Here is a 27,940-nt window from a genome sequence, read left to right on the forward strand (position 1 = left end):
CTAAATATTATCTCGAGCAGGAGTAACGATGTGTATTCTGTGTCTCCTAAAATATAGTGCTGTGGAGACTATCTATCTATCTATCTATCTATCTATCTATCTATCTATCTATCTATCTATCTATCTATCTATCTATCTATCTATCTATCTATCAGGATTATAGGATGGCATTTTAGTGGCTTCATTTCAGTAGCCTGCTTCATACAATGTAAAATGTGATTGCCTTAATCTCTCGTTCCTCGTTTAAAATACGGTATATTCACAACATCGCAAAAATACAAGTTGGAAAAATGGAAAAGAATATCTGATGACTTAATCTTTTGATGAGGTTGATCAAAGTTGAACTTTCCATGAACACTGGCTAATAATAGACAGAGCATCAAACAAACAACAAACATGACCAATGAAATATAGCTTAGGCTACTGAATGATAGGCCTAAAAGTCAAACAGGCATTCTTTAGATGTTCTAAAACGGTAATGCTACATTTGTGTTGTAGCTGATTATCAAAGTTACTATGGATGCGGGCTATCGGACGTCATTTTCTGAAAATAGATGGAAAATATGAGATAATAAAAGGCACCTCTCTAAGAATAGCAGTTCAATCTTTCACTGGCAGGTGGCAGCATGCCAGAAAAAGATCCAGTTTCCTCCCCATCCCGACCTCCAGACCTGCTTAGCACACGTGAAGCAGTCTTTTTAAAACATATTAGATAACGAGTCTAATAGGAATACAACATAAAGGAAATAACCAGAAATGACCGCGTTTGGCCTGTAAACAACGTTGACTTTAATAATAATAATCCGCGCTGCTTAGCCGTATAACAACGCCACAGCGCCACCTGCTGGTTAGCATCGGTATAGCACGAACTTTACCTCAGAGATGACCGATACGACTTTCCCTGGACCGCCGCATTGCACTCCGTTCTCTGGCGAGAGACGTGACTCAGCTTAAATATGGTGAAAATACAGCAGTTCACCACAAATTAAATTAACAGACTTAAAACAATTTCCCTTGTCATTTAAATACGATTTTTTTGTTACATTGGATAACGATAACCGTCATGGATCACTTCCGCTGTCTGTTTGATAAACTCGACAAGAATAAAGACGGGTTTATATCTACAGAGGAGCTGCAGAGTGAAATGCGAAGGATAGGTGTGGAACCAGTTTGCGAAAAGGTTCAAGTAAGAGTTGTTTGTGTGGAATTACATTACCGATATGCATTTGCAGAGCTGTAGCCAAAATTATTTGTGTACCTGGATTACGTTATAAATATAATTCTTTCGTTTAGACTCTCATGTCCAGTTATGATCACAATAAGGATGGGCGTCTGAGCTATCAGGAATTTCTTATTTACATGATGGACAAAGAGAAGAAATGGAAAATAGACTTCCATGCCCTTGACAGAAATAAATGTGGTAAGCTGTCTGTGACAAATATCTGTATTTTCCGTTTGAAATAGCTTTATGTATTATAACTGGTCTTATAAGTGCAAAATGTGTAAAAAACAAAAATTCCTTTCCTTTGATATAGGTACCATTGATCTGGAGGATATAATGTCTCTGTTTAAGGAATTAGGTTTGGTCATATCAAAGCCAAACGCAAAGCGGATCATTCAATTGTAAGTAATCTAATGGTGTTGCATTTACATTTGCAATATTTTATCCTTGATACTTATTATAAAGGATTGTTTGCTTTGTCGCAGCGATCAAGATCTCCACAAGACGAGGCAGATACTTTGATATATAGGGGTTTATGAAAATCTTTGGATTGTTATCCGAAACAGTTTAATGCATGACGTGCATGTATTGATTAGATCTACGTTATTAATCAGTTAGATCGTCAATGTTAAATTCTAATTTGTCATCAGGATGGATGAAGACAACTCTATGACGGTAGACTGGGAGGAATTCCTCCAGCACGTCATCATTAACCCGGCAGAAAACATCGGAGAGTTGGTATCTTCCTGGAAACATAACCTGGTAAAAAAAAAAAAACACTTTTAAATACATTTAATGCATACTTCATCTAAAAGGAAAATTCTCTCAATATTTGCTCACTCACAGTGCCACCTCTAACGTTGGCAGAACAAAATTAAATATTTCTGCTTCAGGAGTCACATTTAGGTGTGATTAAATCACTGGAGCAATATGAATTATGTTTATACATACAAGCTTTGTGTGGAGATTACAATCTAAAATCATTGTGACGCGAGTCAATTATGAAATTTAGTTAAACTGTTACTATTTTGCATGTATACATCTGCTGTTCACAATCAGATCATATAAGAGTGTGTTGTCTTTTTAGGTGTTTGATGTAGGAGAGAGTCGCTCTATGCCTGTTGAATTAACCCAGCGGGAGACTGACCTGTCCATCTGGGGGAACTTTATACTGGCCGCAGGATTAGCAGATGCTGTGTCTAGAACCGTGACAGCACCAATAGACCTGTTAAAGACACGACTCCAGGTAGGTATCACAACAACAACAAAAAAAAGTACTACATTTATTGAATTCACTTTATATCTTGTAGGCTTCTCACGTTGAACTTGACCCCCTGCTTTTAACCCTGTGTAGTGGAACATTTTGAACTTGTTATTCCTGGGGTTATGAAATTCTGGTCTGGAACGGGAATTAGGCTATGCATTGTATAAAGAGTTATTTCAGTGTTTATAGGGAAAGATATGAAAAACCGGAAATATCTCAGGAAAAAACTGCACAGCAGTTGGCAATATGTAATGTGAAAATATGCCATGCAAGAGCTGTCGTGTGAGCGGGTCGAGTGCTTTATTTGTCTCATCCATGACACATATGCAAATAAGAATTTAATAGGGTAGGAATAAACGTCAGCTGTGAAATTATATGAATATGTAAAAGATGATACAAGTGTTTACCCAGGGTTGCATATTTCAAATGAAAAAGCCATTCTGATTATTTTCCTAATGAAAGGAAAAAAGGTATATGTATGTAACATTGTCCTAATGAACTCACTTTAGCGTAAAAAGTAAGACTTAAAATGACATAAAACATTTTTAGTGATCAGTTTGGTGAAGTGTAAAATAAATCATTAAGTTTGCGATCAATATGTATCCAAAAAAAATCTAAAATAGTTGATTGTTAAATATCAAAAATAATAGCTGAACTTATTGTTTAAATTGTTACTTCCTTGAGTAATTATTTTGGAATAAATTTAAAATGCTCAAAAACATATTGATATACTTGTCTTTAATAAACAGAACAGTGATTACATTGTAATATATTGTATATGTATATATGTATATATACACATACATATATATATATATATATATATATATATATATATATATATATATATACATATATATATATATATATATATATATATACATATATATATATATATATATATATATATATATATATATATATATATATATATATATACACACACACATATATATATATATATACATTTTCTGATGAATAACAATTAAAAGTGCATCAAAAATTGTCCAGTTCACTAAAATAATGCTTTGCCTGCAATTATTGCCTTAAAAAATTAGAACATTTTAATTTTGTTAAATCTTTTAAATCAAATGACTCAAGAAAAGTCAGAGCAATTCTTAAGTTTAGAAAGAATTTGTATTTCTATTACATCGAGTAATATTTATACATTATCTAACAATAATAGCCTAAACACTACAATACGCCGGACAGGTCTTTGGATCCAAAGCTGTGTCTCTGGGATTCCGAGAGCTGCAGACGGGAGGTTTTAGATCCTTGTGGCAAGGAAATGCTGTAAACGTTCTTAAAGGGACACCGCAATCAACGCTTCAGTGCTTGATCTATGCCCAGGTGTGCTCACAAACGCATACGCATTCACTCGATTGAACGCAAGTGTTCAAACGTTAATTCTCCATCTCACTGTCTTTACAGATGAGGATGTACACTCTTGGCGAGAGGGAAAGTCTGTCGGTCCATCAAAGGTTTGGACTGGGCTGTGTGTCAGGGGCCGTGGCACATGCTGTGTTCTACCCCTTAGAGGTATCACAGTGACAAAACAGGTTGGAGTTCCTTGCTGTTAGAGGTGTTGTTTGTGAAATGTTTGTGAAAGAAATTGTGTAGTTGTCACATCTGTCATCATTTATAAGTAGAAGGTGAAAAATTTCTCATGCCGTAACCATAACACTCAGTCAACAACCCTGCAAGTCATGAAAAGTCATAGTTTATTTAATTTCTTTTTTCCGGAACACAACCGACACGTTGAGAAATATCCATATCATCGTTTGCTTTACAACAAAGACAGAATACATAATCATAAAGAGCAAAAAATGCAAATTAGGTGTATAACTGATTCTTTATGCTTGTGTTGTATTATTTTCACGTTTGTTTTTATTAATGATGGCTGTTGCCTGGCATGGCAGAATAAACTGAATGACCAAAAATGAAACACTTTATATTCTTGCATTAAAACAACTAAAACTTTGACTGAAATTTAAATAAAAATATAAACATAAAAAATATTCAAAATATTATTCAAACTATTCTAATTGTGTCTCAAACTTGCTAAAAACATTTAAAATGTGACCCTGGACCACAAAACCATGTGTCAGTTTTTTGACACAGTCTTTACTTAATATCCTAATTATTTTTGGCATAAAATAAAAATCTATCATTTTAATCTAAGCAACGTATTTTTGGCTATTGCTACAAATATACTCAAGTGACTGTAGGCTGGTTTCGTGGTCACAAATGTCCCGATTGCAAGAATTAAAGTTGAAGTTGCAAGAAATAATAACATTTGCGAGATATAAAGTGATTAAAATGATGAAAAGTGCTAGTTAACAAACTCTTTTGTCAATACAGTTACGTTTTATATTAATCATTTTTAATCAACAGGACAGGAACGCATACAAACCGAGTTGTAGTTAACATTGACAATTACGACTGATTAGATCAACACAAATTTGCTGACTCGTTTTGTAATTCTTCTAATGGCAGGTGTTGAAAGTTAGACTCAATCTCCAGCCTGCTGGTACCTACAATGGAGTTTTGGGATGCGCTAGACTGATTTACCAGAACGAATCTGTGTCAGCTTTCTACAGAGGGTTCAAACCCAGCATACTCTGCATGATACCTTATGCTGGAGTGGAATGTGCAGTGCATCAGGTAATTCAGGGCACTGGAGGAGGTGCCGTATCTGAGCATTTAAACAAGAAGAGACAAAACTGCAAATACTACAAAACCGCTTTTTCTTTCCGGTAGTATTGCTTTTATATATAACTTTTATATTTATCTAATCACTTGATCATAAAATTTTTAGTGTGTGTTTTATTATGTCACATTATGTGCCATTAATTGCCAATAATTTAATATTTCATATTTAGTTTTTTATTAATATATATATATATATATATATATATATATATATATATATATATATATATATATATATATATATTACTGAAAAAATATTAGACTAAAATGTGGTCCATTCAAAAAACATCTCAATTAATAGATTTTATTCAAGTAAATCATTTTTATAAAATGAAAATATTTTACCATAAAACCCAAATGTAACGTTAGATAACAGAAATAGCTACTTAACAGTTCTTTACATGTTTGATAATTATTTCAAAATTATTCTAAACGTATATAGTCTATTATGTTGTTAAAATATATATTTATATGTATATATGTATGATGTATATATTTATATATTATATATATATTTTTATATATATATATATATATATATATATATATATATATATATATATATATATATATATATATATATATAATATATACACAGTATACACAAATTTTTAAATGTGAACAGTTATTGCCACCACTACAGTAAGTAATGTAATGATCAATAGTTTATTATATTTCATGCATGAATCTGTCATTAACATGAAACCTTTCTCCTCTGACAGTCAATCATGAGCTGGGCTAAACAGGATCCCGAGCACTTGGGTGACTCCAAGCTCTTCCTCTTCAGTTTTGCAGCATTTGCATCAGGACAGGCCACCAGTTACCCCCTTGCTGTCATCAGAACACACCAGCAAGCTCAAGGTAAACGTTAACCTGAACCGATGATAATTACTTGAATAAATGTTTACTTTCAGCAGCAAAAATGTCTTCCGTGTATCTCCCTCATCTTACAGTATGGCTGTCACTCTTGTTTCAGAGCACTAAATACAGCCTTTTTCACATACAATCTGTTCATCTGTTAGCGATTTAGTGTTATTTTTATACATTTTAGTCACTCAAGCACAAAAGCTTGACCTTCAGTTCATATTCAAATGATCAGTTTTAGACTGTGCACACATATTGTACAGCATTTGTCTTGTGAATTTCTTCTATCTTGTGAACTTACTACAAAAATATTTGACCACTGTTGTGTTTTTTCCATGTAATTTCAGCTTTCTGTTCAAGCTCCCAGAAGCCTGCAGACGCTCTTCAAGGACTCTTTGGAATATATGAGAAATACGGAGTCAAAGGTTTTTATAACGGAATGGGTGCTAGCTTTCTAAGAGCGGTTCCTTGCTGCTTACTGAATTACACCCTTACCTCAAAATTTGAGACATTGTTTTCGTCAATATTGTAATGTTAAATAACGGTTGTGGAATGATGTCATGAACCTTGTGTAAGTGTATTGTTTTTGAATTATGTTAGATTGCATATAGTGTCGGGTTATGGTTACAATTTACAACTATAGTATCAGTATCACATCATATATGATATCCGAGCCTTTTAATAAGTACCTTAAATCCTTAAATTAAATAAAATTATAAGGTCAACTTAAACTGTCTTTTTTTATTTTTTATTTAGCTTTATTCATTTATTTATTTTTTTATGCTAAGCCCCAGACGCTACTAAACACCCTTCCTCAAAATGTGAATATTATTTATATTCTGCATAAAGCTTGTGTCATAATATCTGTACCGAATGATAAAAAAAATCTACTTCTGGCAGTACATTTTCCAGATGGTTCACAAATAACTAAACTACAGGTATACTAAAAAGTAACTTGGGTAGAGAGATGCAGTGAGCAAAGTTTCAAAATTGATCGCTTCTGAACCTTTTGTAAATATTAAAGGAATGGTAATTAAAATGCATTCATTATTGGAACAGATTTTCACAAATTTAACATTATATGACTTACTCGCTAATGAGATCCTCTGGGTGCCATCAGAAGAGAGTCAAAACAGCTGATGAAATAATCCACAAGTGATCCAGAGGGGAAAAAAAACATAGGTGAAGTGTGTTATAGTTGTAGTATGAGGAAGCTGTCATATGTCTTATAAGGTTTTTAAAACAAAAGTCAATTTATAATTTTGTTCTTAGTCGGTTTCAAACACAACAACTGTCTTAATTTACAGGATTATTTCTGTAAATCTTTATCCATATCAGCATATTTTTTTGCAGTTGGAAAAACAAGTGAGCCTATTCATTATTAAATGTACACAGAGCACTTGAACTGTGTTATTAATGTGTTTCTATATATCTGGTCATATAATAATAATAATAATAATAATAATAATAATAATAACAGGCGTTCTAATGTTTCCACATATACAAAAATGACAATCCTTCAACTAATAACACTTAAATTGATTATCAAATGATTTACAGTATTACGTTTTTGATCTAAATTCTCTTAGGTTTAGGTTATTTTAACATACCGCCAATAGAAAACAACAGTTTACCATAGACCCATAGGAATCATTTTCTCATTTCCATTAATATATTATTTCCATTAATATAGCCTCCCATTCCCCAACCATAAAAAAAATTCATTAAAAATTAAAACCATTAATTCTGTCTTGGTTTTCTATTGTGGTTCTTTCTTTCTTGAGAGGCCTTTTATAATCAATGGTCCCAAAATACTCAAGAATAGATAAACATCTGTTTTCACTGTCGCCGGTTTGTTAGACAAACAGCCTACTAAAACCTCATTTATTATTCAACCTTTTACATAATAGGCTGTCCGGACCCTCTTAAACCGGACCCTTACCAAACCGTGTTTCTCTGGTGAAAAAGCAGCGCTCGGTTTATTCCTTGCTGCGCCGCAAGAGGACAGCCTCCCCGAACCGGATAGAACTCGTAGAAGCGAGCCGTTCTGGTTTACGTGGCCAAAGTGACGTCGGCGAAGTTGACGTTTCGCGAACATGGCGTCGCAGCAGAGCGAGGTAGACGAGCTGTTCGACGTGAAAAACGCGTTTTATATCGGCAGCTACCAACACTGCATTAACGAAGCCCAAAAAGTAAAGGTGAGTGTCCTGCAAAAATGCAGTTCGTAAGGCGAAAACGTTTCCTCGTGAGTGTTAGGTTCTAGGGCGCCTCTGTTAGCTAGCGGCTAATTCATTATAGCTTCTGTACGTCTCATACGTGAGATTAAAGATGATAAAGTTTGTCCCGGGCGGACACGTGCGATGTGTAACTGTTTCGTATTTATTTTAGACGTCAAATCCAGAAAAGGATATTGAGAAGAACATTTTTCTGTACAGAGCATATATCGCTCAGGTAAGTGTGTTGTGATGCTGCTGCGTTGTTGTTGTTTTTATGAATAAACACTTGTACATATGTAGATTGATTATTATTATTTAATTATTATAGTTTTATGTAACTGTAAGCTACAATGTCTTTTACCTGCCTGTCAGTATAGATAACCAGCCGTACCCCCCTTAGAACAAACACAGTAAAAATGTGATTTCTTGTATAAAAAAGGAGTTTGATTAATGCTGGATATTAGTTAATCAATCATTGGGCATTTAACAGTGATGATTTCTGTTTTTTAAGAGGAAGTATGGTGTGGTACTGGATGATATAAAGCCCAGCTCCTCCGAGGAACTGCAGGCTGTCAGGATGTTTGCAGAGTACATGTCCAATGAAGGCAAGAGGTTTGTACAGTCTTTTTACCCTTTTTTTAAAGCAGACCGTATGCATATATAATTAAAAATCTATAAACATACATTTTAGCTATTTTCGGTGATTTTAAGACCGCAGAAGCATTGGATTAGGCATGGATTTATTTGTGTGTTCTTTGGCCCGATACTGTATCTAGGGATACAATAGTGACAGAACTGGACAAAAAGATGGCCAAGAGCGTTGATGTTTCCAACACCACCTTTCTGCTGATGGCGGCTTCCATCTACCTGCACGAGATGAACACGGATGCTGCGTTACGCACCTTGCACCAGGGGGATAGTCTGGAGTGGTGAGGTTCAGGGACTTTCTAGCAGTTTCAAGAAGTATCTAATCTAACACAAGATGGATTACAAAATACGAAAATTGCTCCGTTTTTTTTTCTTTCTCTGTTTTAGCATGGCCATGACTGTTCAGATACTTCTAAAGCTGGACCGAGTTGATATGGCAAGGTAATTATTAAAAAAAATTTCAATTAATCCATTCATTTTAGATTACGATTTAGCTTTATTTGTATGCATCGTTAAATTTTTAAATAAACTTATTTCGATTACAAACTATGTAAGCTTTTTTTTGCTTCAGATATATAAATGAAAGCTGCTTTAACTATATTATTGTCGTGGATCTGTTGCATTGCTCATTTTTTCCACAGAAAGGAATTAAAGAAGATGCAAGACCAAGATGAAGATGCCACTCTGACCCAGCTTGCTACTGCTTGGGTCAACCTTGCAATTGTGAGTGTGGATGTAAATATGAACATTTCTGTTGTCTAAACGCTATGAAACGCCAAGTTGGCAATCGTTGAACGTCTCTCAGTCCAGTTTTTGTGGAGTGTTCTGCGCTGTTCGCACTAGTCTGCACTAGTTGCACAGCCGTCTGTGGCTTTTGGGTAAACGGAGCATATTTTAGCCTTTGGTTGTGAGACTTATTAGCTGTTCAGGTTAACCAATCAGCGCATTAGAGAAACACGACAAGTCTCTTTTCATTTTACATCAGCATTCCATTATGCAAATCTTTTTATTATTACATAGCCATCAATGATGTAAGCAACCGAAGTCCAACAGACCCATGTGATTCATATTTAATATAGTATGCAAATGCTGCATTGACATTTATACATCCTTTGACAACATGGCATTTTAAAAATGTACGTTTTTATAGAACCGTATTTACGCATTCTGTGCATTACATATTTTATGTAGGCTCTTAAGTGCTAGTTGGCTGTTGACCGTGGCGTTTGGTACGTTTTGGCCCAGTACAGTTGGCTTTGACCCCCATCTCATGTTATCTTGATGCGTCCCAGGCTTTTTCTGGGACTGATTCACTATTGCATGTCAAGAATAATTGTTGTCTTAAGCTTTCATCAGAATGCAAAAACTCTCTTTTCTCGTACGTGCATCAATTGACTTTGATGTTCTGTAAATCTCTGCATATGGCTACTTGTTCAGTTACACACACACACAGACACAGACAAAAACACACTGGGAATGTGTTTGTCGTTCTTTCTTTACCAACAGGGGGGAGAGAAATTGCAGGATGCGTTCTATATCTTCCAGGAAATGTCAGACAAGTACTCGCCCACACTGCTGCTCCTGAACGGTCAGGCTGCAAGTCACATGGCTCAGAATAAGTGGGATGAGGCTGAGTCGGTACTACAGGATGCTCTGGACAAAGTAAGAGCCTGGATTTCGGCGCAGCAAACGTCAAGTAGTTTTGACTTCTTGGTTGAATCCAAGGCCTTCGATCTAAACGAACAGACCGTATTAGAAATGGCCGTCATGAATCACGATCTAATAAGGGCTTAATTATTTCTGCTAGTCTCCTATGTTGACCTGTACAAGGCAGCAGATTGGTTGCCTTTCAAGGAAAGCAAGCATTTTGTAGACTTTCTATTGAAATTGAAAGCAGAACTCGTTAAGAAGTGCTGCATATTGATTATTCAATGAGCTGGCTTTGGTCCACTTTTAACTGCGGTGAAATGTCATGATTTGTCCTTTATCTTCTATAGGACAGCAGCCACCCGGAGACACTCATCAACCTCATTGTGTTGACACAGCATTTGGGCAAACCTCCTGAGGTGAACTTTATAAATATAAATGTTCTTACAGAAGCGGCGGGATGTTAAGAATAAACTATAATCTGCGCGCTTCAGTGTACGCGAAAGCATTTTAATACCCATTATTTAAGAATTATTAGTAAAGAAGAGCAGAGATGGTTAAAGTTTCTTTGTTTCTTTGCAGGTGACAAATCGATATTTGTCTCAACTGAAAGATGCACATAAGTCACATCCGTTTATTAAAGAATATCTCGCTAAGGTAAGGTTGTTCAGTGTGATACGGGACTCATTACTTGACTAACTGTGGAAAAAAAGTTTAATAAGGGCATGGCAATTTTGTTTCTGCAGGAGAATGAATTTGACAGGCTTGCCATGCAGTACGCCCCCAGCGCCTGAAAGAACTACGCAGTTTTAATTTATGTCTCCGCACCGCAATATTATTTCTCCTCTATACACCTTTTTAATGCCTTTAAACAAAGTGATATTCAACAGGTTGAGATTTTTGTTTGCTTCTTTTTGAAGTCCAACAGCTCTACAAACATTCCCGTTTGATGGTTAAATAAACATGTTTATCATACATAGTGTGTGGTTGTTATTAAATTCATATCAGCCAGAGAACTCAGACTCCACATCACAGCCTCTCTCTCTCTCTCTCTCTCTCTCTCTCTCTCTCTCTCTCTCTCTCTCTCTCTCTCTCTCTCTCTCTCTCTCTCTCTCTCTCTCTCTCTCTCTCAAATTTGGTATACAGTCAAGCTGCATCGAAGGAACATAAGAATCAGAGTGTATAGCTGTTAGGAAAGCATAGAAGGCTTCCCACTGGTCTTGAAAATCTACAAAAAGAAAGAGAGCACTTATACAATAAGAATAGTAATAAAATTTACAGTGAAAAACTGGCAGCTGTGTTTGCCCCAATTCTACCATTAAAAAATACAGTAACAACGTTTTGTTTTTTTTCTGCGGTTTTACATTTACAGTTAAATGCCGTAATTTCATTAACTCTCAAAACGTTAATATACCAACCTTTTAAAGTACTGAAATCTGTTTTGTACCTTTAAAACACACCGATAACCTCCAAATGCAGATGGTGATGAGAGTAACATGAGCCGAAGCCCATCGCGAACAGCTTTTAAATAGAAACATGTATACAGTGTCATTCACACAAACACCAAACACCCTCAATGTGAGACTCATTAAACTGAAATATGCAGTAAACATTCATTTAACAACATTAGATGTAAAATACAACCCTGATAAACATAACTGAAGCTAAGAAGAAGCATCAGACGTTTTTTCCCTGTAAATTTTACAGGAATTTACCGTTAACCATTTAACAGATTTCTTACTGTGGCATTTTCACCATTTTTATTCTTTTTTTTTTTTTTTTTTTTGCAGTGTATAGATAAAATGTTGTACGGTTATTCCATGAATAAAAATATTGTCACCTTTGCTAAAATGTCCTTCATTTTGCATCCATCGTTTTCATCCACTGTTATCATCATTTATTTTCGATCGCGTCATTTGAAAAGCCGTTAAAGCTCATTACGCGTTTTAATGAAGGAGAACGTGTTTAGAGCTTTACAAAAACAAAGTGCAAAGCGCGTAACGGACCGAAATTGTTTTGCCAAAATAATATTCGATTTTGGGTTTGAGCATTTGGCTCAGAGAATGGGGTTTAGTGTTTCAGCGATATAGAAAACTAATTCTTAAAGAGTGTAGTTTATATTTTCACATCACTTGCTCTCATGTGTCCTGTAGATATCCAAGAAAGATAATCGGGTTTGGAAAACTAATTAAGATTTGCATTTTATTCAAATAAACAAATGCAACCAGATGGAATTGTTCAACCAAACAAGGATGGCAAGTGAATGTTGTTCTTGGTCTCATAAAATATTGTATTAAAAAAGTTTATTAAGAAACATTTTGTACACTCGTTTGACCCCGGACCTAAAGATGCACTGCAGGCTGCTCCTGTTTTCCATTTATAGTGTTTTCCAGGACCCTCCTTTCACGGTACACATATCACTACCCTTCCCTTTTTCATGCTTAAGTAGCAATGCTGTGCTTTGCAAAAACATCATATGCAGAAGGTAATATATCACCGTCCTGGCACTGATCACAGGGAGCATTATATAAATATGTTTACAGAATATATAAAAAGTTTTCCTAATATTACTACAAAACATTTTTTTCGAACAGCATTTGTATAGCATTCTTTTTATAACCAAAATTTGTTAAGTATTGCTTCCAGTCTGTGTTCTGGTTGCCGAATTTAAATTCGTTGTTCATTGAATTGAAAACATTTTCATGAAAATATGACAAAATGCATTAATTGCAGGAAGAGCAGAAGAGAGGGCACAGTGCTGACTCAGTTTGTTCCAATAAAGGAAATAGCGTTTTTTTATTTAATCAAAGTTTCTGAAGAAATATCAGATAAGTCAAATCCGGTCCCGAAATAGTGTACGAGTTGCCCAAAAATAATTTCCATTGTTTTGCTGACGTCTAAGACGTCTTGCATGCCTCATTCATCACCGATAAAATACAAACAATGGCAGTGTCATCAGTAAATGTGATGATGCGGTTGCTGAAATGGAAATGCACTCAAAGGTGAATAGTGAGTAGCCTTATATAGAGCTGAGACAGCAGCTGTTTAATACAGGTGCTCTGGAAAATATATACTTTTAGGATTTGCTAAGGATGATGTTTGCAGGTTGAAATCAAAGATGAAGTTCAATAAGTTCAAAAAAATTGTTTTTAATTACTTTTCATTTTCCCTCCAGATCTCCAATAAGAACAAAAGCAAATATTTTCCCTTCAGACTTATTTTATTTATTTAATTATTTCATCTTTCCCCTTAATAATAAAATAAAAAGATCTCCCATGTGGTCTCTGGGCTACTATAGTGTTACAGTGAATACTATATATCAATTAAATAAATAGAATAATAATAAGTTTGTGGCATAATGCTACCACAAAAACAAACCAACAAAATGTGTGAAAATTAATCTGCGTGGTTAATCCTTTTGATCTTTTATTTTACAAAATCACAAAAATCGAACCTTTAAGGGCAATAATAATTGACAAGAGATCAGAGATCTTTTCTTCGTCCGGAATCACTCCAGACCCTTTTCCTTACATCTCAGGAAAATGGATTTCAATCCAAATATGACTTCTTGTTATGAAACAGGACATCCTTTCATACATGTCCACTGTAGGACTAAAAGCATGTTTATTGTGCAGTTTAGGAGACATAACAAATGAATAGGAAAATAAATTATTTTAATATTTTTGTGGAAATATTAGATATTATTATGAACATTTTTACTTACAGTTTAACTAATCTTTTTTTTAACATGTCCTAACAGCAACATAAATTGTAAATTGGTTACAGTATATAAATACACTGTGATTAATGGGAAAATAAAATAATGGGAATTTTTTACACACATAAAACAAAACTGTATATGAAATATTTTTTATAGATTTTATAGCATAGTTGAGAATCAGCCGTAAATAATGTTTGCCATAAAAAAAAAAAAAAACATTTTTGCCATTGTTTTTGCCTTTTTTTTGCCTCTGATCATGCTATTGGGGCACTAAGAATGGACGGGAATATAATATTTTAGAGGATTTAACAACAATAATGTGTTGCCATAATTATTTCTTCTGGTTTTTTTTAAGGTTTTTGGCGGTTATCTTGTCATGAAAACAAAACTGTAAACCAGGATGTAACCGAAAAGGAAATTTTCCAGTTAGAATAAATTTATGGTAATACTTTTGAAACACCGGTCATTTAATGTTAATGAATTGTACTGTAACTGAAATTATGCCACAAGTGCTGTCACTTCAACTTAAGAAACGCACACATACTGTATATCTTAAGACAAGGATGACTAAACGACCGCATCGGGGTCACATTTTAAGTGCTCCTGTTGTGTTTACCATCTTGAACACCTGGAGGCTGCCTGATAAAAAGTCAAGTGCCCAGTTTCAGACAGATTTACTCAGCTCCAGAAGTTTTAAGGCCAGTTTTGACATATTTATAGTGTTGTAGGTGGAGCTGTGGACAATAAATCAGTACACACATCCCAGTAAACGCGCGAACGGCTCAAGGGCTGTTTGCAAGGTTGGAGAAGTGGCGTCATTGATTTGTTCGCTCAGTATAAAGCCGCAGAGGATGTCCAAGGATTCGTGAATGATGTTGTCAGTAGAGGACGGAAGTGACCGCAGTTTGACAGTAGTTACAGTAGTCTGTTCGAAACAGTCTGAGAGCTCGGGGTGGGTAAGAGAGCTGAAAATGTCTGGGTACGGATGCTTTGGACAGGTTTTGAGGAATCGTGGTAGGATGCCATCTGGTCGCATTACTTGATGCACAGAAATTATTTTAAAATGTAACGATTTTATTGAGTTAGAGTAAGTAGAGGTAGAAGTACGTATTTCCAGTTGCACTCGTGTTTTAACAATTTATTTTTGGAATCGGCATTTATAATGATGAAAAAAGATGACTGATTTCGGCCTTTCGAATGCAAAATTGACTCTATTCTCCATATAAGTGGGACCTGATACTCTCTCGTAAGACTCATATTGATTTGGAAATCTCATGGCATTACACAACAGACCAAAGGTGTCTAAATCTGCTCCTGGAGGACCAATGTCTTGCTGTGTTTTATTCCGACACGCTTGCCTGTTTCTAATATTCCTGACTACTTCAGGCGTCTTTAATTAGGACTGGACATAGATTTCGCAGGACTCAGTGACATACTGAAGTTATTAAATATAATTCACATCAAAACATCTCAGTCAAAAAGCGTCTTTCTCGTGAGATTAAAACGATTAGGTATGGCAGCAATCCATAAGTCCAAACTACAGTTTTTAGGGACAGTACACAGCAGTTCTTATAACATATCTTTTTTTACCAGGACCTCTCACCCAAAGTCAGTCAGTTTGATCTCCGGAGGCAGAGTGTCTCGTTGACAAGGAGGTTCTCCATCTTAATGTCCTGATGTAAGACCCCTGGGAACACCACCTGACAGCGACGTTCGACGGTTCGCCTCGTGAACTCCTCTCTTGAAGTTCCCAAAAAACGTGCATGTCCTTGAAGGACGATAGGTTGCTCCAAGACCGTTATGTAATAGTGAGGGGGGCGGTCCTGTCAGTCCAGCAGCTTAATGATGTGAGGACAGCTTGAGGGTCTTTACTGTGAGGGTCACCTCTAGTAGAAATGGTAGATAAAAGACTAAAGTTTTCATGATGGTTACATGGAAGTGGTTTTTCTCAAACAACGATTTAACCAGTTCGAGTCTGTTTATCCGTTCAGATATCTGTAATATTATTAGCATTTATCTAAAATGCTATTAATTGAAAACCGTAACAAACTGCACAGGCTGATGAACTGCATTCTCCCGTCTTTGCTGTAAATTTCAGAGCCAGCCCGAAGGCCATGCTTGTAATGGGTCCCTTCAGAGAAAAATTCACCAAAGTGGGATGTCTTTACATGGCTGTAATTATACAATAAAATTGTGACATGCCCTGTAGATTCTGATACAATTTTAAATGAATGTGTACTTTTTTTTTACTTTTAAAACTGTTAAAAACAGTTCTGTTAAAACGTTTTGAACAAGCTTTAAAAACTGCGATCATATTGCAGGTTTAAATTATGCCAGTCTTTATTCTCTCTCTCTTTTTCCCCCCCTATTTTAACTTTGTGTACTAGTCTTTGATTTGGATGATTATTTTCTATTGAGGGCAGTGGTTGTGTTTCCTCTCTTTGCCACATGGAGGCAGCATTTATTGCTTTCATCCCATTGCAACTATCTGCAATTTTAGAAATTAATTAACCAAAAGTATATTGGTTACTATTATTATTATTATTACTACTAAAATATGTACGTACCGCCCAAGCACACTGTATCCTTTTATATTCGTCTTCACTCTATATTCAATCCCAGTAAATTTTTTTTACATGGACAACCTATTGTGTCCTATATGATACATGATTTTTCTAAAAATGATAAATGGATAATCAAGTAAGCCTGAAATATTACTCAAATATGAATTAGCTCTGTACAAGGTATTTTTGTGTAAAAAAAAAATAGGGAAAACAGCTCTACTGAAATGTTTTTATTGACACACATTTGCTTTAATAGATAAATGTGGCAACCAAATGATCAATTCACGCTTAACATTTAACATTTGAATGAAACATTGAATCGCTACTTGGTATGAAAAGCTTTTGAATTATTTAAGCGATTTATATGATGATCTCTGCAGATCTGTTTAACTAATGCGCTGCATTTTGATGGACGCGTAAGTGAATAATGTTGATTGGTTATAAACTGATTCTCAAATAAAAGCAATTCACTCGTGCGATTCATCCTAAAACACAGATTTATTCAGGGCTTTATAACACAGCTGCGCTTCTCAGAGGTGCGACACGTTTTGCTTTGGCAGCAATTGGAACTATTTTCACTGGAGGAGCAAAAACAGAGAACGAACGAACGATTAAATAAATAAATCATCACAGCCCCGCTAATATCGGAGCAACTGCATTATGCATTAAGTTCACTGAAATCACTACGTCTCTCCCTAAGCGAGTTCAGAAAACTTGGACGCATGAACTGATTGCAAAAAGACCGCATCTTTTCCCATTCGACGCAATTACGTGGAAAAGAGCTACTAGCACATTATTCGAAACTTCCACAGGAGACAAAGGCGTTTGGAACAACACGAGGGTTATGGGAGATGATGAGAGGATGTTAATTTTGGGTTGAATAACCCTTGGATTGTTGTGCATGGATTTAGGGATACGGTCCTAATTAGTGCATGAAGCACTTCAAAGCAGAGTTCAAAGTGATAGATTTACCCTCTTTATTGGATAATCCAGTTTACCGCCATCAAATAAACAACTACTTCAGGCTACAAAGAATTCGATTATGCCTTCACTCTGAATATCCTGACGAGTATGCAATTTTAATTTGATCAGTAGCTCCATAATGGACGTTTCTTCATCCAAGAATCCAAACCCACATTAAAACATACATGCGCACATAATATATGTATGTGTATATTTATTGTGTTGTACGTGCATGTATAATTTTAAGAAAAATGCTATGTTTATATATGTATATATCAATCAATCAATCAATCAATCATTTTTATTTATATAGCGCTTTTAACAACACAGGTTGCATCAAAGCACTGTACAGTATAAGGTAGAAAGGTATATATAGGAAGGTATACATATCATATCATAAATGTAGACATGTAAATACATGCAAATATGTTTGTGCTTTTATATATACATAATAAATATACACAGAACACACACATACAGTATATTATGGAAACAAAAATCCTAAATCCAATGATCAAATCTAAAATTAGGCCACAAAGTGGTGTACAACTTTTTTTTTTTTTCCTCCCCTTGGCCTTTTTCTCATCTAGTTATTAAGTGCTTTTTTCTTAAAGCTTGCCCGAGGCTCAATTCTGTTTAACACAGCTTTACTCTCTATACAAGAGAAAAGCACACATACAGCCACGCAGGTCAGCTTGAAGTTAGTTCTTGGTGTTGTTTGTTTCCACTGAACATTAGGTCTCTAGGCTCGGTCTTAAAATAATATTACTTTCCGCTTATTCTTTACGTTTCATTTTGTGCTGGCAACGTTTGACGTTGAATGAAATGCTTTGCTATACGAGCTGCAATGTAATGTGAAAATTATCAAAGGGTAGCCTCATTAGTTTGATCAACTGCTATTTTAATATTCTTAAAAGTTATGTGCTTCCGTTGCAGTTCGAAATTGTGAAATGCATTGTGCAGCCGAAGAATAAACTGGAGCAAGTGTGTGCTAAATCTAGTCTGTCTTATGATTTAGTAGACTAGGCTTTAGCAGTGACTAACAATGGGGATTTTTTTTTATGCTTATTAACAGAGAAGGTCGAGCGTAACCAGTCAAAGTGAAGAAAAGCTTGCTATTTTTATGCGTTTATTTTTATTTGTTGATTTTTTTATGTTAATCTCTGCTGGTTGCTAATAAACCTTATTCCTCTGAAGAACGGGAGCGCTGAACATTTTAGCAACTATGCTAAGGCTGGATAGAATGGCTTCCACATGTAATAGGCAACGAACGTGAGGTTGCTCATGCGCATTAAAGTTGTGATTAAACTGAAATAAAATATTAATAATAATAATAAATTGTAACAGACTAAATGACTGGAGAAATCCTGTATACATCACCAGAGTGAAGTCAAGTTTCTGTACACAGAATTTCTCCCATTGCCCAAAACTGTTTGTATGCTTTTGGGAATGCCCTAGGTTGCATAAAGCAGCCTAAATTGCATACTCAAGTTAAATTCTTTTAAAGTGCCCCTATTATGGCTAATGGTAGGTTCCTATGGTTTTGGGAGTCGCCAAAAACAGGTTGCATGCAAGATTAAAAACACATTAAGTCTTATGCATTTATTATTTTTTTCTTTACTTGCCCAACGACTCCCAAACGTTTAGCGCAAGGATTCATTTTTATGATTGGCCTAATTTTCATTTCTTTATGCCTGTAATGCCTGATAAAGCATTGTTTGTGAGCGCAGTGCTGCTTTGTGTACAGTGTTACCGAGGAAACCACTATTTTTTTTACTTCTCCAAAAGTAGCACCTAGTGGCAAAGAATGAATTTACATTTTCATACAGACCAACGGCGGGCAATATGCGAATGTTTCATGTTGACGTCGCCACGAAGCAGCTTGGGATTCGTTTTCAAAACGACTCATTTCAATGATTCGAAGTTGACTTTTTCTTTTGAGAGATAATAAATTCATACACTGTTGTTTTTAATATGCTTATGTCATTTGGAGTTCATTATGGGATTGCAGGTTGCCTTTGTTTACACTTTAAAAAAAAAAAACACTGTAGTAATGTTCCACAATATTACATTTTTAACTGCCTTTTAATAAAAAAATTCAGTAATGGTGAGCATGAGAGACTAGTTTCAAAAATTAAAAAAACCTTTGAACTACATATATTTTTACCTCTTCATCCGAAAACAATTTTTTTTTCGCAGCAAACCTGTATGAGTTTTTTTCTTCTGTTGAAGACAATGGAAGTCGACAGCTATTTAACTGCAGAGGTCCTGTGACGTTTCTCCCAATCTGTTCTGGTGAAGGAACAAACCCATTTACATCTTGTATGTCCTATAAAGAACCATTCCTTTGGTTGAGAACAGGACCGTGCAGTGATATACCTTTAAAGACGCCATAGCTGGGTTTTATGGCATCACATGTACAGTAAAGTAATAAAGTAAAGTAACTTTATATATCCCTCTGTCTCCCTAGTAAAGCTAGCATTATGAAATGACTTTCAAACAAACAACAGCAAAAAATAAATAAACGTCCACAGCCTTATTGCGCTAAAATATTTAAGAAGTTTTGCATTGCCAAGCATCGTATTATCATGAAAGCCTTGAAGATTTAAAGCACAACAGCTTTTCTATAGAAGTCAAAGGCTACCTTGCCATCATTCTCCAAAATATCTTCTTTTATGAGCAGCGCAAGAAAGAAACAGTTCAGGAAAAAGCCGAGGGTGAGTAAACGATGACAGAATTTACATTTTTGGGTGAACTATCCCTTTAAGAGGGAACCGTCTCTGGCATGGCTGCATTGTTGAGTCTGTCAGCGCAGGCAGAGAATTACAGAGCCCAAGAGAGATCATCATTCAGAATCCATCTCACAGAACCTCACAATGCCTGAATTAACACAGAGCCAGAGTGGCTTTGTGCTGCACACTTCATGACCTTGAATGCAGTGTAATCATGTAGAATCAACCGCAATTCTCACTGTTTCATGTTACTGTGACCTAGTTCAGCTTAAGTACACATTTGCACGTTTCATTCAAACTTTGACCATTATTTTCATTTTTTATGGCACCTTCGTATTACATTACATTTACAATAGCTTTGTCAGATTTACCCAAACGGTTCCCTCGAGACTTAGCATTTGTTAGTATTTACTTGTGAACGTTAGAAAACAACACTGTTAATCTTATACGTGATGCAAACATTTTTTTATAATGCATCGTATCCTGCGTTAATCTTTTTTTTTTAGCCAATTCAGTTTCTAAGCTTTATTTGTAATCGCATTTATTTAGTCATGTTAATGTTTTTACGTTTGCACACTGACATCATACCTCACAAAGCGGTGTATTTGTTATTTTTGTGAGCAGCAATCGTTATACGGTGAGCTCATGTACCTCCCTGTGCACAAATGCTGCGACATCAAACCAAATCTAAACGGAAAACGATAAATCATTATTACCGCTTGTGTGCAGGCCTACTTTCTCCGTAACAATAGTGAAGTTCGTCCACACGGACCATCCTTTACATTACAGCGCAGGAATGAACGGCCAGTCACGTGACGAGGGGGGCGGGGCTCTCGTAGCTATGAGCCAATAGGAGCGCGCGTCAACCCGAGCTCTGTAGATCAGGGATAGAGCATGAATAACGGTACTCCACAATATTTACTGAAATGTTTCATCGCCACACCAACGTCGGACATCCATGGCGCATGTAAATAAACCATTAAGCAGCCAACGCTGGCCTCTCCGTCTATAGATAGGCACGAACACTTCAGCACTGCGAGCTATTATTCAGTCTTAAGATGGCCTGGATCTGGAAGGTAAGTCGAGCAGCTGAGTGTTTGCCTCGCTTTATATCCAGAAATGTATGGATGCGCATTAACGCGCTGCTCAGATTGCATTAGCAAGTGTCGGTGTTTTACGATCAGAGGCGTGCAACGAGAGACGGAGGATTCCGCTCATAGCTGGGTTCTTTTGTAATGAACGTAACAGTGCTGTAGAAGCTTCATGTAACATTGTTCAAGTGCGACACGTGCGATCACTCAGTTTGCTTGCACTTTACAACCAGATTGAATGAGCGTATTCGAGTTCATGCGACGATAAGAACCGTCCGAGATGTCTAAGGCGATGCCTGAGTCCGCAAAGATCATTCGCTGTAAGAGGCAATGCAACAAAGTTATTAGCTTTAATGCAATGCACTTCATTACACGTATAGTTACGGTTTCCATATCCTCTCTGAGGTTTCACAACCTTCTGTTCAGAAACAAATGAAGACCTTCATGCATCAGGATGCTACTGCTGAAAAAAAAAGAAACCTTTTAAGAAATCTTTATTGAAATTGTTTTTTTTTTTGCAAAGTTTCAGATGTGGGTATAAAATATTAATATAAGAAATGGCTGGAATACACAACTTTTGCCTGATTTATTGTCTGGATGTGTCAAAGCCAAAAGTAGAGGCAGTCTGAAACTTGTGTAGTTTATGGTAGGTACAATTTTAAATTAGGATTCTGTGACTTCATCCGGTTTGAACCATACAAATTGTATATTTTGAGCTGATTTTAAAACACAAATAATGTTGACTGCATGGCAAGAAGGCTCATGCTACTGCTTCTTTTGATGCTTATAATAATAGATGTATAGTGTAGTGTATTACAACATTTGTTACACTTCTAATATCCTTTATGTGTCGTCTTAGTTCTTGTAATAAACACTCGATATGTCTTTCTCTAGTTCGTGGTTCACCAATGTGTATTAAAGCTGAAGTGTGTATTGTTTTGGTTCGTTCTATCAGAACTTGTTTGCTTGAGCATCCCAACCAGCCTGACAGCAGCTTAAGTTGCTTTTGCACAAACTGCAAAAAAATTATTGTTTTCAGGCAAGTTTCCTGAACACTGCCTACATCGCTAATTGGTCAGAAACGCGGATAGGCCTAGTTCTTCACCCAAAAGTTTAATAGAGCCAAAACTATTTCCACTGAAGCTTGATTCGGCTTGCCGTGTATCTAAAAGTGGATATCCATACTAGCTGGGCTAGTATGGCTAAACGGCTAAAAAAAATTAATGTTTGGGCCAAAACTGTTCTTGCCGTTCTGTGCACATCCATGATTTGGGGGTGGAACTATCGATGACCAATTGGAGACCTGACCAGACCTGTCCGAAAACAATAATTGCTTGATTGGTAACGCTAGGGCCGAAGAGATTGCGTTTCGGTTTTAGGGAACCGGCTGTGTGAAATCGTGCATGCATCTTCTATATCGTTTAAAATGTTTTGATTTTGTATATATTCACATCGAATCCAAACAAGTGATGTTTAAAATAAACAGCACTTAACCGCCGTACAAAAGCAGCCGTATGGAAGGGATGCAAAGGGTTGTTTAGCAACTGTGTTTAACGGGTAACAATTTTAATTTAAATTACAATGTCCGCATGCCGCTCTTTGAAACTGAAGACGTATAATCAGGAGATTCCTGTGTGGCTGTAAATAGCCTCAGTCGGCTGTACTGTCTGATAAAGAGGTGCCTTTGTCAGTGCTTTATCATTACCCTTAATCTATACGTCTGCATCAGATGGCAATCGGCAAACAGAGAGCAGCGACAGATTAACTATTTAAAGCTGCTCATATAAAATACATGTTCCTGCTTTATGTGGACTCGTGCTTCTGTTGGAATTCCTTGAATCCTCTGTTTTCTTCTGGACAGTTTGGACGGTTTTGTGATGGTAATGTAATCTTCAAGAGCTGGTCAGAGTGCGGTGTGCCACTGAGAGCCTCTTTGTAATCGCTGAGAATTAGTTCCAGCATTGTCCACTTCACAGGGCCACAGTGGTCAGTTCGGCCTGCGCTCAGCCTTTTGCATGCATACTTCACTGTAAAAAAAAAAAACCTGCAGCTGTTACCTTGAGCTTTTTCTACAAGACCAGGTCATTTGAAATGTTTTAATGCTGTAATACTTAATGTATTAAGGTTGATTCAACTATACACACACACACACACACACACACACACACACACATATATACTGTACAGTACAATACAGGAGAAAATGGTTCAATACTCTTCAGCCAATAAAAAAGAACAGTGAAGCACAATTGTTAGTTTATCTAAAGCAAAAAAGTAGAAAAAAGTAACTATAGATATTTTCTTGTTTATATATATATATATATATATATATATATATATATATATATATATATATATATATATATATATATATATAATACACTATATACACTATATTATGTAAACAAAAATCTTTTGACAGCAATAATTATTTTGTATTTTTTATATTATTGTATTTATATTTATAGTGTAATATATATATATATATTAGATTATCAAACTCTCTGAAAGTTTACTTCTGTGTTTATTCTGATGAATTTGCCTTTAATTACCTAATAGTTTATGTAGATTAAAAATTGCAACGCGTGCGTTTTAAATGGGAATAATGTCTTAAATGGATAGAGTTGTGATTGAAATGAAGACAATCTGGGTGTTGGAACTGCAAATATGTTAAACATTTGAGAAAGTATTAAAGACCCAAAGAATCCAAATCCAGAGATTATCTGTAAGATCATGAGAAACAGACAGTTTGGATGGGATTACACACAATTCTATTAGGCTAATTTTAAGAGGTTTAACTTCAGAGTGGTCCAACAGTCCAAAAAAAGCATTTTGCGTATTTGTGTTGACAATAATAGAGAAGAGCAATTGGGAGTCATTCAGCATAGCAAACTTTAATGTATTTTTAAACATATGCCTGTAAGGTATCAGTCCTATTAGACAATTTAAATGAGCTTTCCCTACACATATTGTATTCAGACTAATCCAGCACTGCTCACACACACACACACACACACACAATAGCTTTACATTCGGTGCACCATGCATCTTAATGCCACTGTATAGGGGTTGCTAAATTTATATTTATTTTTTAAAAGTATTTTATGCTTGTCAGTTCTGTATAGGTGTTGCTAACATTTATTTTTTTAAACATTTTATGCGTATGAAGTCTATATTCATTCAATGAAAAATATATAGTAAAATAAAAAATATATTAAAAATATAGAAAAATACAGAAATATATTTTTGTATTCTTTAATGAATAAAAAATATAATTTTTGTTATTTGTTATTTCATTATAAAAGTCTTCACATAAATTGTATTTTTTTACCTTTGTCATGTCAGTTTTTATTATTATCTTTTGACTAATGATATCTGTGTTATCTTAAATGTCAAATACATGCATTTAACCAATTTCTTAGTTGCATTTTTATATATATATATATATATATATATATATATATATATATATATATATATATATATATATATATATATATGCATTTATACTGTTGCCGATTATATAATTATACTGCTTAACCTGTCCCAAATTTAGGTTGTTATACATGAAAAATTGTAATTTGCACATAAATATTTCTTTAATTTTTAACCCATGGTTTATCAGACCTCACAATACAAGGGATGGGTAAACGGAGACCCAGTTTTGATATTTGGCTGAACTCCTTCCTTCACTAGCCTTGTTTCAGAGATGTGGCGCATGCAACTCAAAGCACGGTTTGCTGTTTAGCGAAGCCAAGCTTAAAAGGTCGCAGGTAAGACGGATTAGCAGGCACTTTACACATTAACCTTCCCACAAGACGATTTCCCCTTTTTCAAATCCAATTTGGTCCTTGTTCCATTCCGATGTCCTACGAGGAGACTCTGTAGTCTGGATGTTTCATTGTGCGATGTTTAGTTTGGTGCTGTAGCTCAGCCTCGTTTGGGAGGCGGAGAAAGACAGCTAGGTCAGGAAGTGAACGACATCTCGTTTGACTAGTAATCTGGCTTGGAATGGTAACAGTGTTGATGTGGGTAAGTAGCTTAGCAGGAATGTGAGGAGGCCAGGGAGAGATATTGCAGGCATCTGCTTGTGTGGCTGTTGGGAGGATTTACACTTCTGATCCATTTGCGCACAACAGATGTGAATCCAGCCTGAATTTTAACGTGCCTTTCTTTAACGAAGTGGAATTTCAAATGAAAGATTTTGTTACGCAGAAACGTGTATTGCAGGCCATTTCTGTTGTTTGATAAAATGCTTATTAAACACAAATGGCTAAAAATGACACTATAAGGTTTTTGGAGATTTCTTCTCATCAGTCGCTTGATTCAGTTAATCAGCACAGAATTAATCGACAGTTACCCTCTAATACGCAGCGCCACGAATGACGCAGATCATTAGTGCTGTTATTATTGTAGGTCTGTGTTTACACCCCCTTCGTTATAAACAGTATGTGATGAATTATGATGACATCTCGGACCATCAACCCGGTTGTCACTTTTGATTTAGATGATTTGCAAACAGTGTTACTCAATGTCCCCGCATTCCTACGTACATCCCAAGTAGTCTTTCAGACAAAAGAGAGGCTTTTTTTTAGTTACCAAAAATATTCATTTATACCAAATCAATGTCATTTTATAATCTACAGATCATTTTTAAAGCTGACTGTATTTTGATAAAGTTGTTTACAGTAATCAAGTCTTTTGACTCATAATCATTGAAAGATTTTGTGGTGAAAACACGTTTTGTTCAGACTAAACATTTAATTTAGTACAAATGATTTATAGTGCTGCGGATCATTTGCATGTATAGTTAAAGAAACAGTCCACCCTAAAATGAAAAACCTCTCATTACTTATTCAGCTTCACAATGCACTGTTTTATTATAAATGCAAATAGGTTTGAGTGCTTTCTCAGATTAAATGTAAGATACTTACGCTGCTGTCTGCTCTTCACTACTTTATGCTTTTAGAAGACCGGGGATATTAGTGAGTCATATGGACTACTTTATGTTTCAAATTTGCATAGTTATTTAATTAGCAAATGCTTTTATCCAAAGCAACTTACAGTGAGGAATATCACAAGCAATTTGCCATAAGTGCCAACCTTATTTGCAGTACACAATGCCGAGATTAAAGTGTAAACTAAATTGGTATACAAAAAAAACAGAGCTGATATAAAATGCAGAAAAGACAACCCGTTCTTACACGCAAGGCATCAAAAAGCAAAGTATAGTCAAGTGCTTTTAGTGTCACTGTTATGACGTTGAAAGTACCCCTATGCTTTATTGTTTTAACAAGCTTGATGACTCACTGAGACTTCTTTGGCATCAAAGCATAGGGCATGGATAATTTGGATGATATGTAACTGCGGAATTGTTTCCAGTGATTAATTTCAGAGTAAATGTGTTCCTCACATAAAGATATCATATTGTAAAGATATATGCTTCAGACTTCAAGACATAGAATGCAACACAAATTGTTTGTAATATGTTTTTTGGTGCATTTTTGCAGGCACTGCAGTGATTTTTTTCCCTGCTTCTTACATGTTCTATATTGTCAAGTAATGGTTAGGTTTATGGCAGGGTTGAGGTTAGGTCCTCAAAAATATCTATGAAAATGTACAATAATTTACAAATGGATGCAAAACATTAAATCATTTTTTTATGATGCATAAGGCAAGAAACGGAAAGCATGAGTTTCTAGTTCGATACAATCATTCAAAGTACTATTAGTATCTTAAATGGTTCAGATCATTCAGATTTCAGTCGAATCTAATCAGAGTTATATTAAAAAATGGCACCTCCAAGCCGTATAAACAGGTGCTTGTTATATACAGTTCAGAAGATGTTAACACTTTTCAAAATAGGCTAATAGTTTTTTTTTTATCCACCATTTTAAATCCATTCAGCCAATTCAGCCAAAAGTTTGACATTTGTAGTTACATCAAGTACTAAGACCGATGGAAAATAAAGAATTGTGATTTTCTGGGCCAGTATAGATAGAAACTATACTCTCATTCCAGCGTAATAATCATGGATGCCATCAGTCCCCAGCTTTTTCAGGCGCTGCGTAATATCATTGTTGCCTGCAGCAGCCATGGTGTAAAGTTTCTTGATCATTACACCAGAATGAGAGTATAGTTCCAAGCCATATCGGCCTAGAAAATCGCAACTTCTCATTTTCCGTCGGCCTTAGTACGTGCTGTAACTGCAGAAGAGTCTAACTATGAATAGGAAAGTGATTGAAACTCTTTGGTCATCATTTTTGAGCGAGATGCTAATGGTCTAATCAGATTCA

At 35.5% G+C, this 27,940-nt stretch overlaps 3 protein-coding genes across 5 annotated transcripts in view; all 3 read left to right on the forward strand.

Annotated features, from left to right (window-relative positions):
- The first annotated feature begins 106 nt into the window (after nt 1-106).
- Nucleotides 107-7,722, forward strand: slc25a24l (solute carrier family 25 member 24, like). Its single transcript, XM_043254347.1, has 10 exons — nt 107-1,186; nt 1,294-1,420; nt 1,536-1,623; nt 1,873-1,984; nt 2,310-2,468; nt 3,699-3,836; nt 3,918-4,025; nt 4,983-5,150; nt 5,921-6,059; nt 6,410-7,722. The coding sequence occupies exons 1-10, from the start codon at nt 1,064-1,066 to the stop codon at nt 6,592-6,594; spliced, it is 1,347 nt and encodes a 448-aa protein (XP_043110282.1). The 5' UTR covers nt 107-1,063; the 3' UTR covers nt 6,595-7,722.
- Nucleotides 7,723-8,100: 378 nt separating this feature from the next.
- On the forward strand, nt 8,101-11,548 carry cope (COPI coat complex subunit epsilon). Of its 2 annotated transcripts, XM_043224778.1 has the most exons (10): nt 8,101-8,260; nt 8,451-8,513; nt 8,790-8,890; nt 9,055-9,207; nt 9,314-9,367; nt 9,568-9,649; nt 10,433-10,588; nt 10,924-10,992; nt 11,156-11,230; nt 11,320-11,548. In XM_043224778.1, the coding sequence occupies exons 1-10, from the start codon at nt 8,159-8,161 to the stop codon at nt 11,365-11,367; spliced, it is 903 nt and encodes a 300-aa protein (XP_043080713.1). In that variant the 5' UTR covers nt 8,101-8,158; the 3' UTR covers nt 11,368-11,548. The 2 variants fall into 2 exon arrangements, with proteins under 2 accessions (XP_043080713.1, XP_043080719.1); XM_043224784.1 differs by lacking the exon at nt 8,451-8,513 and having other exon boundaries at nt 8,119-8,260.
- A 9,886-nt stretch (nt 11,549-21,434) lies between these two features.
- Nucleotides 21,435-27,940, forward strand: part of st6galnac3 (ST6 (alpha-N-acetyl-neuraminyl-2,3-beta-galactosyl-1,3)-N-acetylgalactosaminide alpha-2,6-sialyltransferase 3) — a 70,250-nt gene continuing 63,744 nt past the window's right edge. For both annotated transcript variants that reach the window (XM_043224288.1, XM_043224296.1), the window contains exon 1: nt 21,435-21,629. In XM_043224288.1, coding sequence (XP_043080223.1) covers nt 21,612-21,629 — 18 coding nt within the window. In that variant the 5' untranslated portion in view covers nt 21,435-21,611. The remainder of the gene's footprint in view (nt 21,630-27,940) is intronic.

This window comes from Puntigrus tetrazona, chromosome 2, assembly GCF_018831695.1.
Source record: "Puntigrus tetrazona isolate hp1 chromosome 2, ASM1883169v1, whole genome shotgun sequence".
NCBI lineage: Eukaryota > Metazoa > Chordata > Actinopteri > Cypriniformes > Cyprinidae > Puntigrus > Puntigrus tetrazona.

What these genes read in the sequence shown, in the direction of transcription:
- slc25a24l (XM_043254347.1), top strand. Translation starts at nt 1,064, where the DNA reads ATGGATCACTTCCGCTGTCTGTTTGATAAACTCGACAAGAATAAAGAC. An exon ending in CAGTTTGCGAAAAGGTTCAA is followed by an intron (nt 1,187 to 1,293) that starts GTAAGAGTTGTT and finishes TCTTTCGTTTAG; the next exon opens with ACTCTCATGTCCAGTTATGA. An exon ending in CCTTGACAGAAATAAATGTG is followed by an intron (nt 1,421 to 1,535) that starts GTAAGCTGTCTG and finishes CCTTTGATATAG; the next exon opens with GTACCATTGATCTGGAGGAT.
- cope (XM_043224778.1), top strand. Translation starts at nt 8,159, where the DNA reads ATGGCGTCGCAGCAGAGCGAGGTAGACGAGCTGTTCGACGTGAAAAAC. An exon ending in ATGTCCAATGAAGGCAAGAG is followed by an intron (nt 8,891 to 9,054) that starts GTTTGTACAGTC and finishes TACTGTATCTAG; the next exon opens with GGATACAATAGTGACAGAAC. An exon ending in TACAGGATGCTCTGGACAAA is followed by an intron (nt 10,589 to 10,923) that starts GTAAGAGCCTGG and finishes TATCTTCTATAG; the next exon opens with GACAGCAGCCACCCGGAGAC.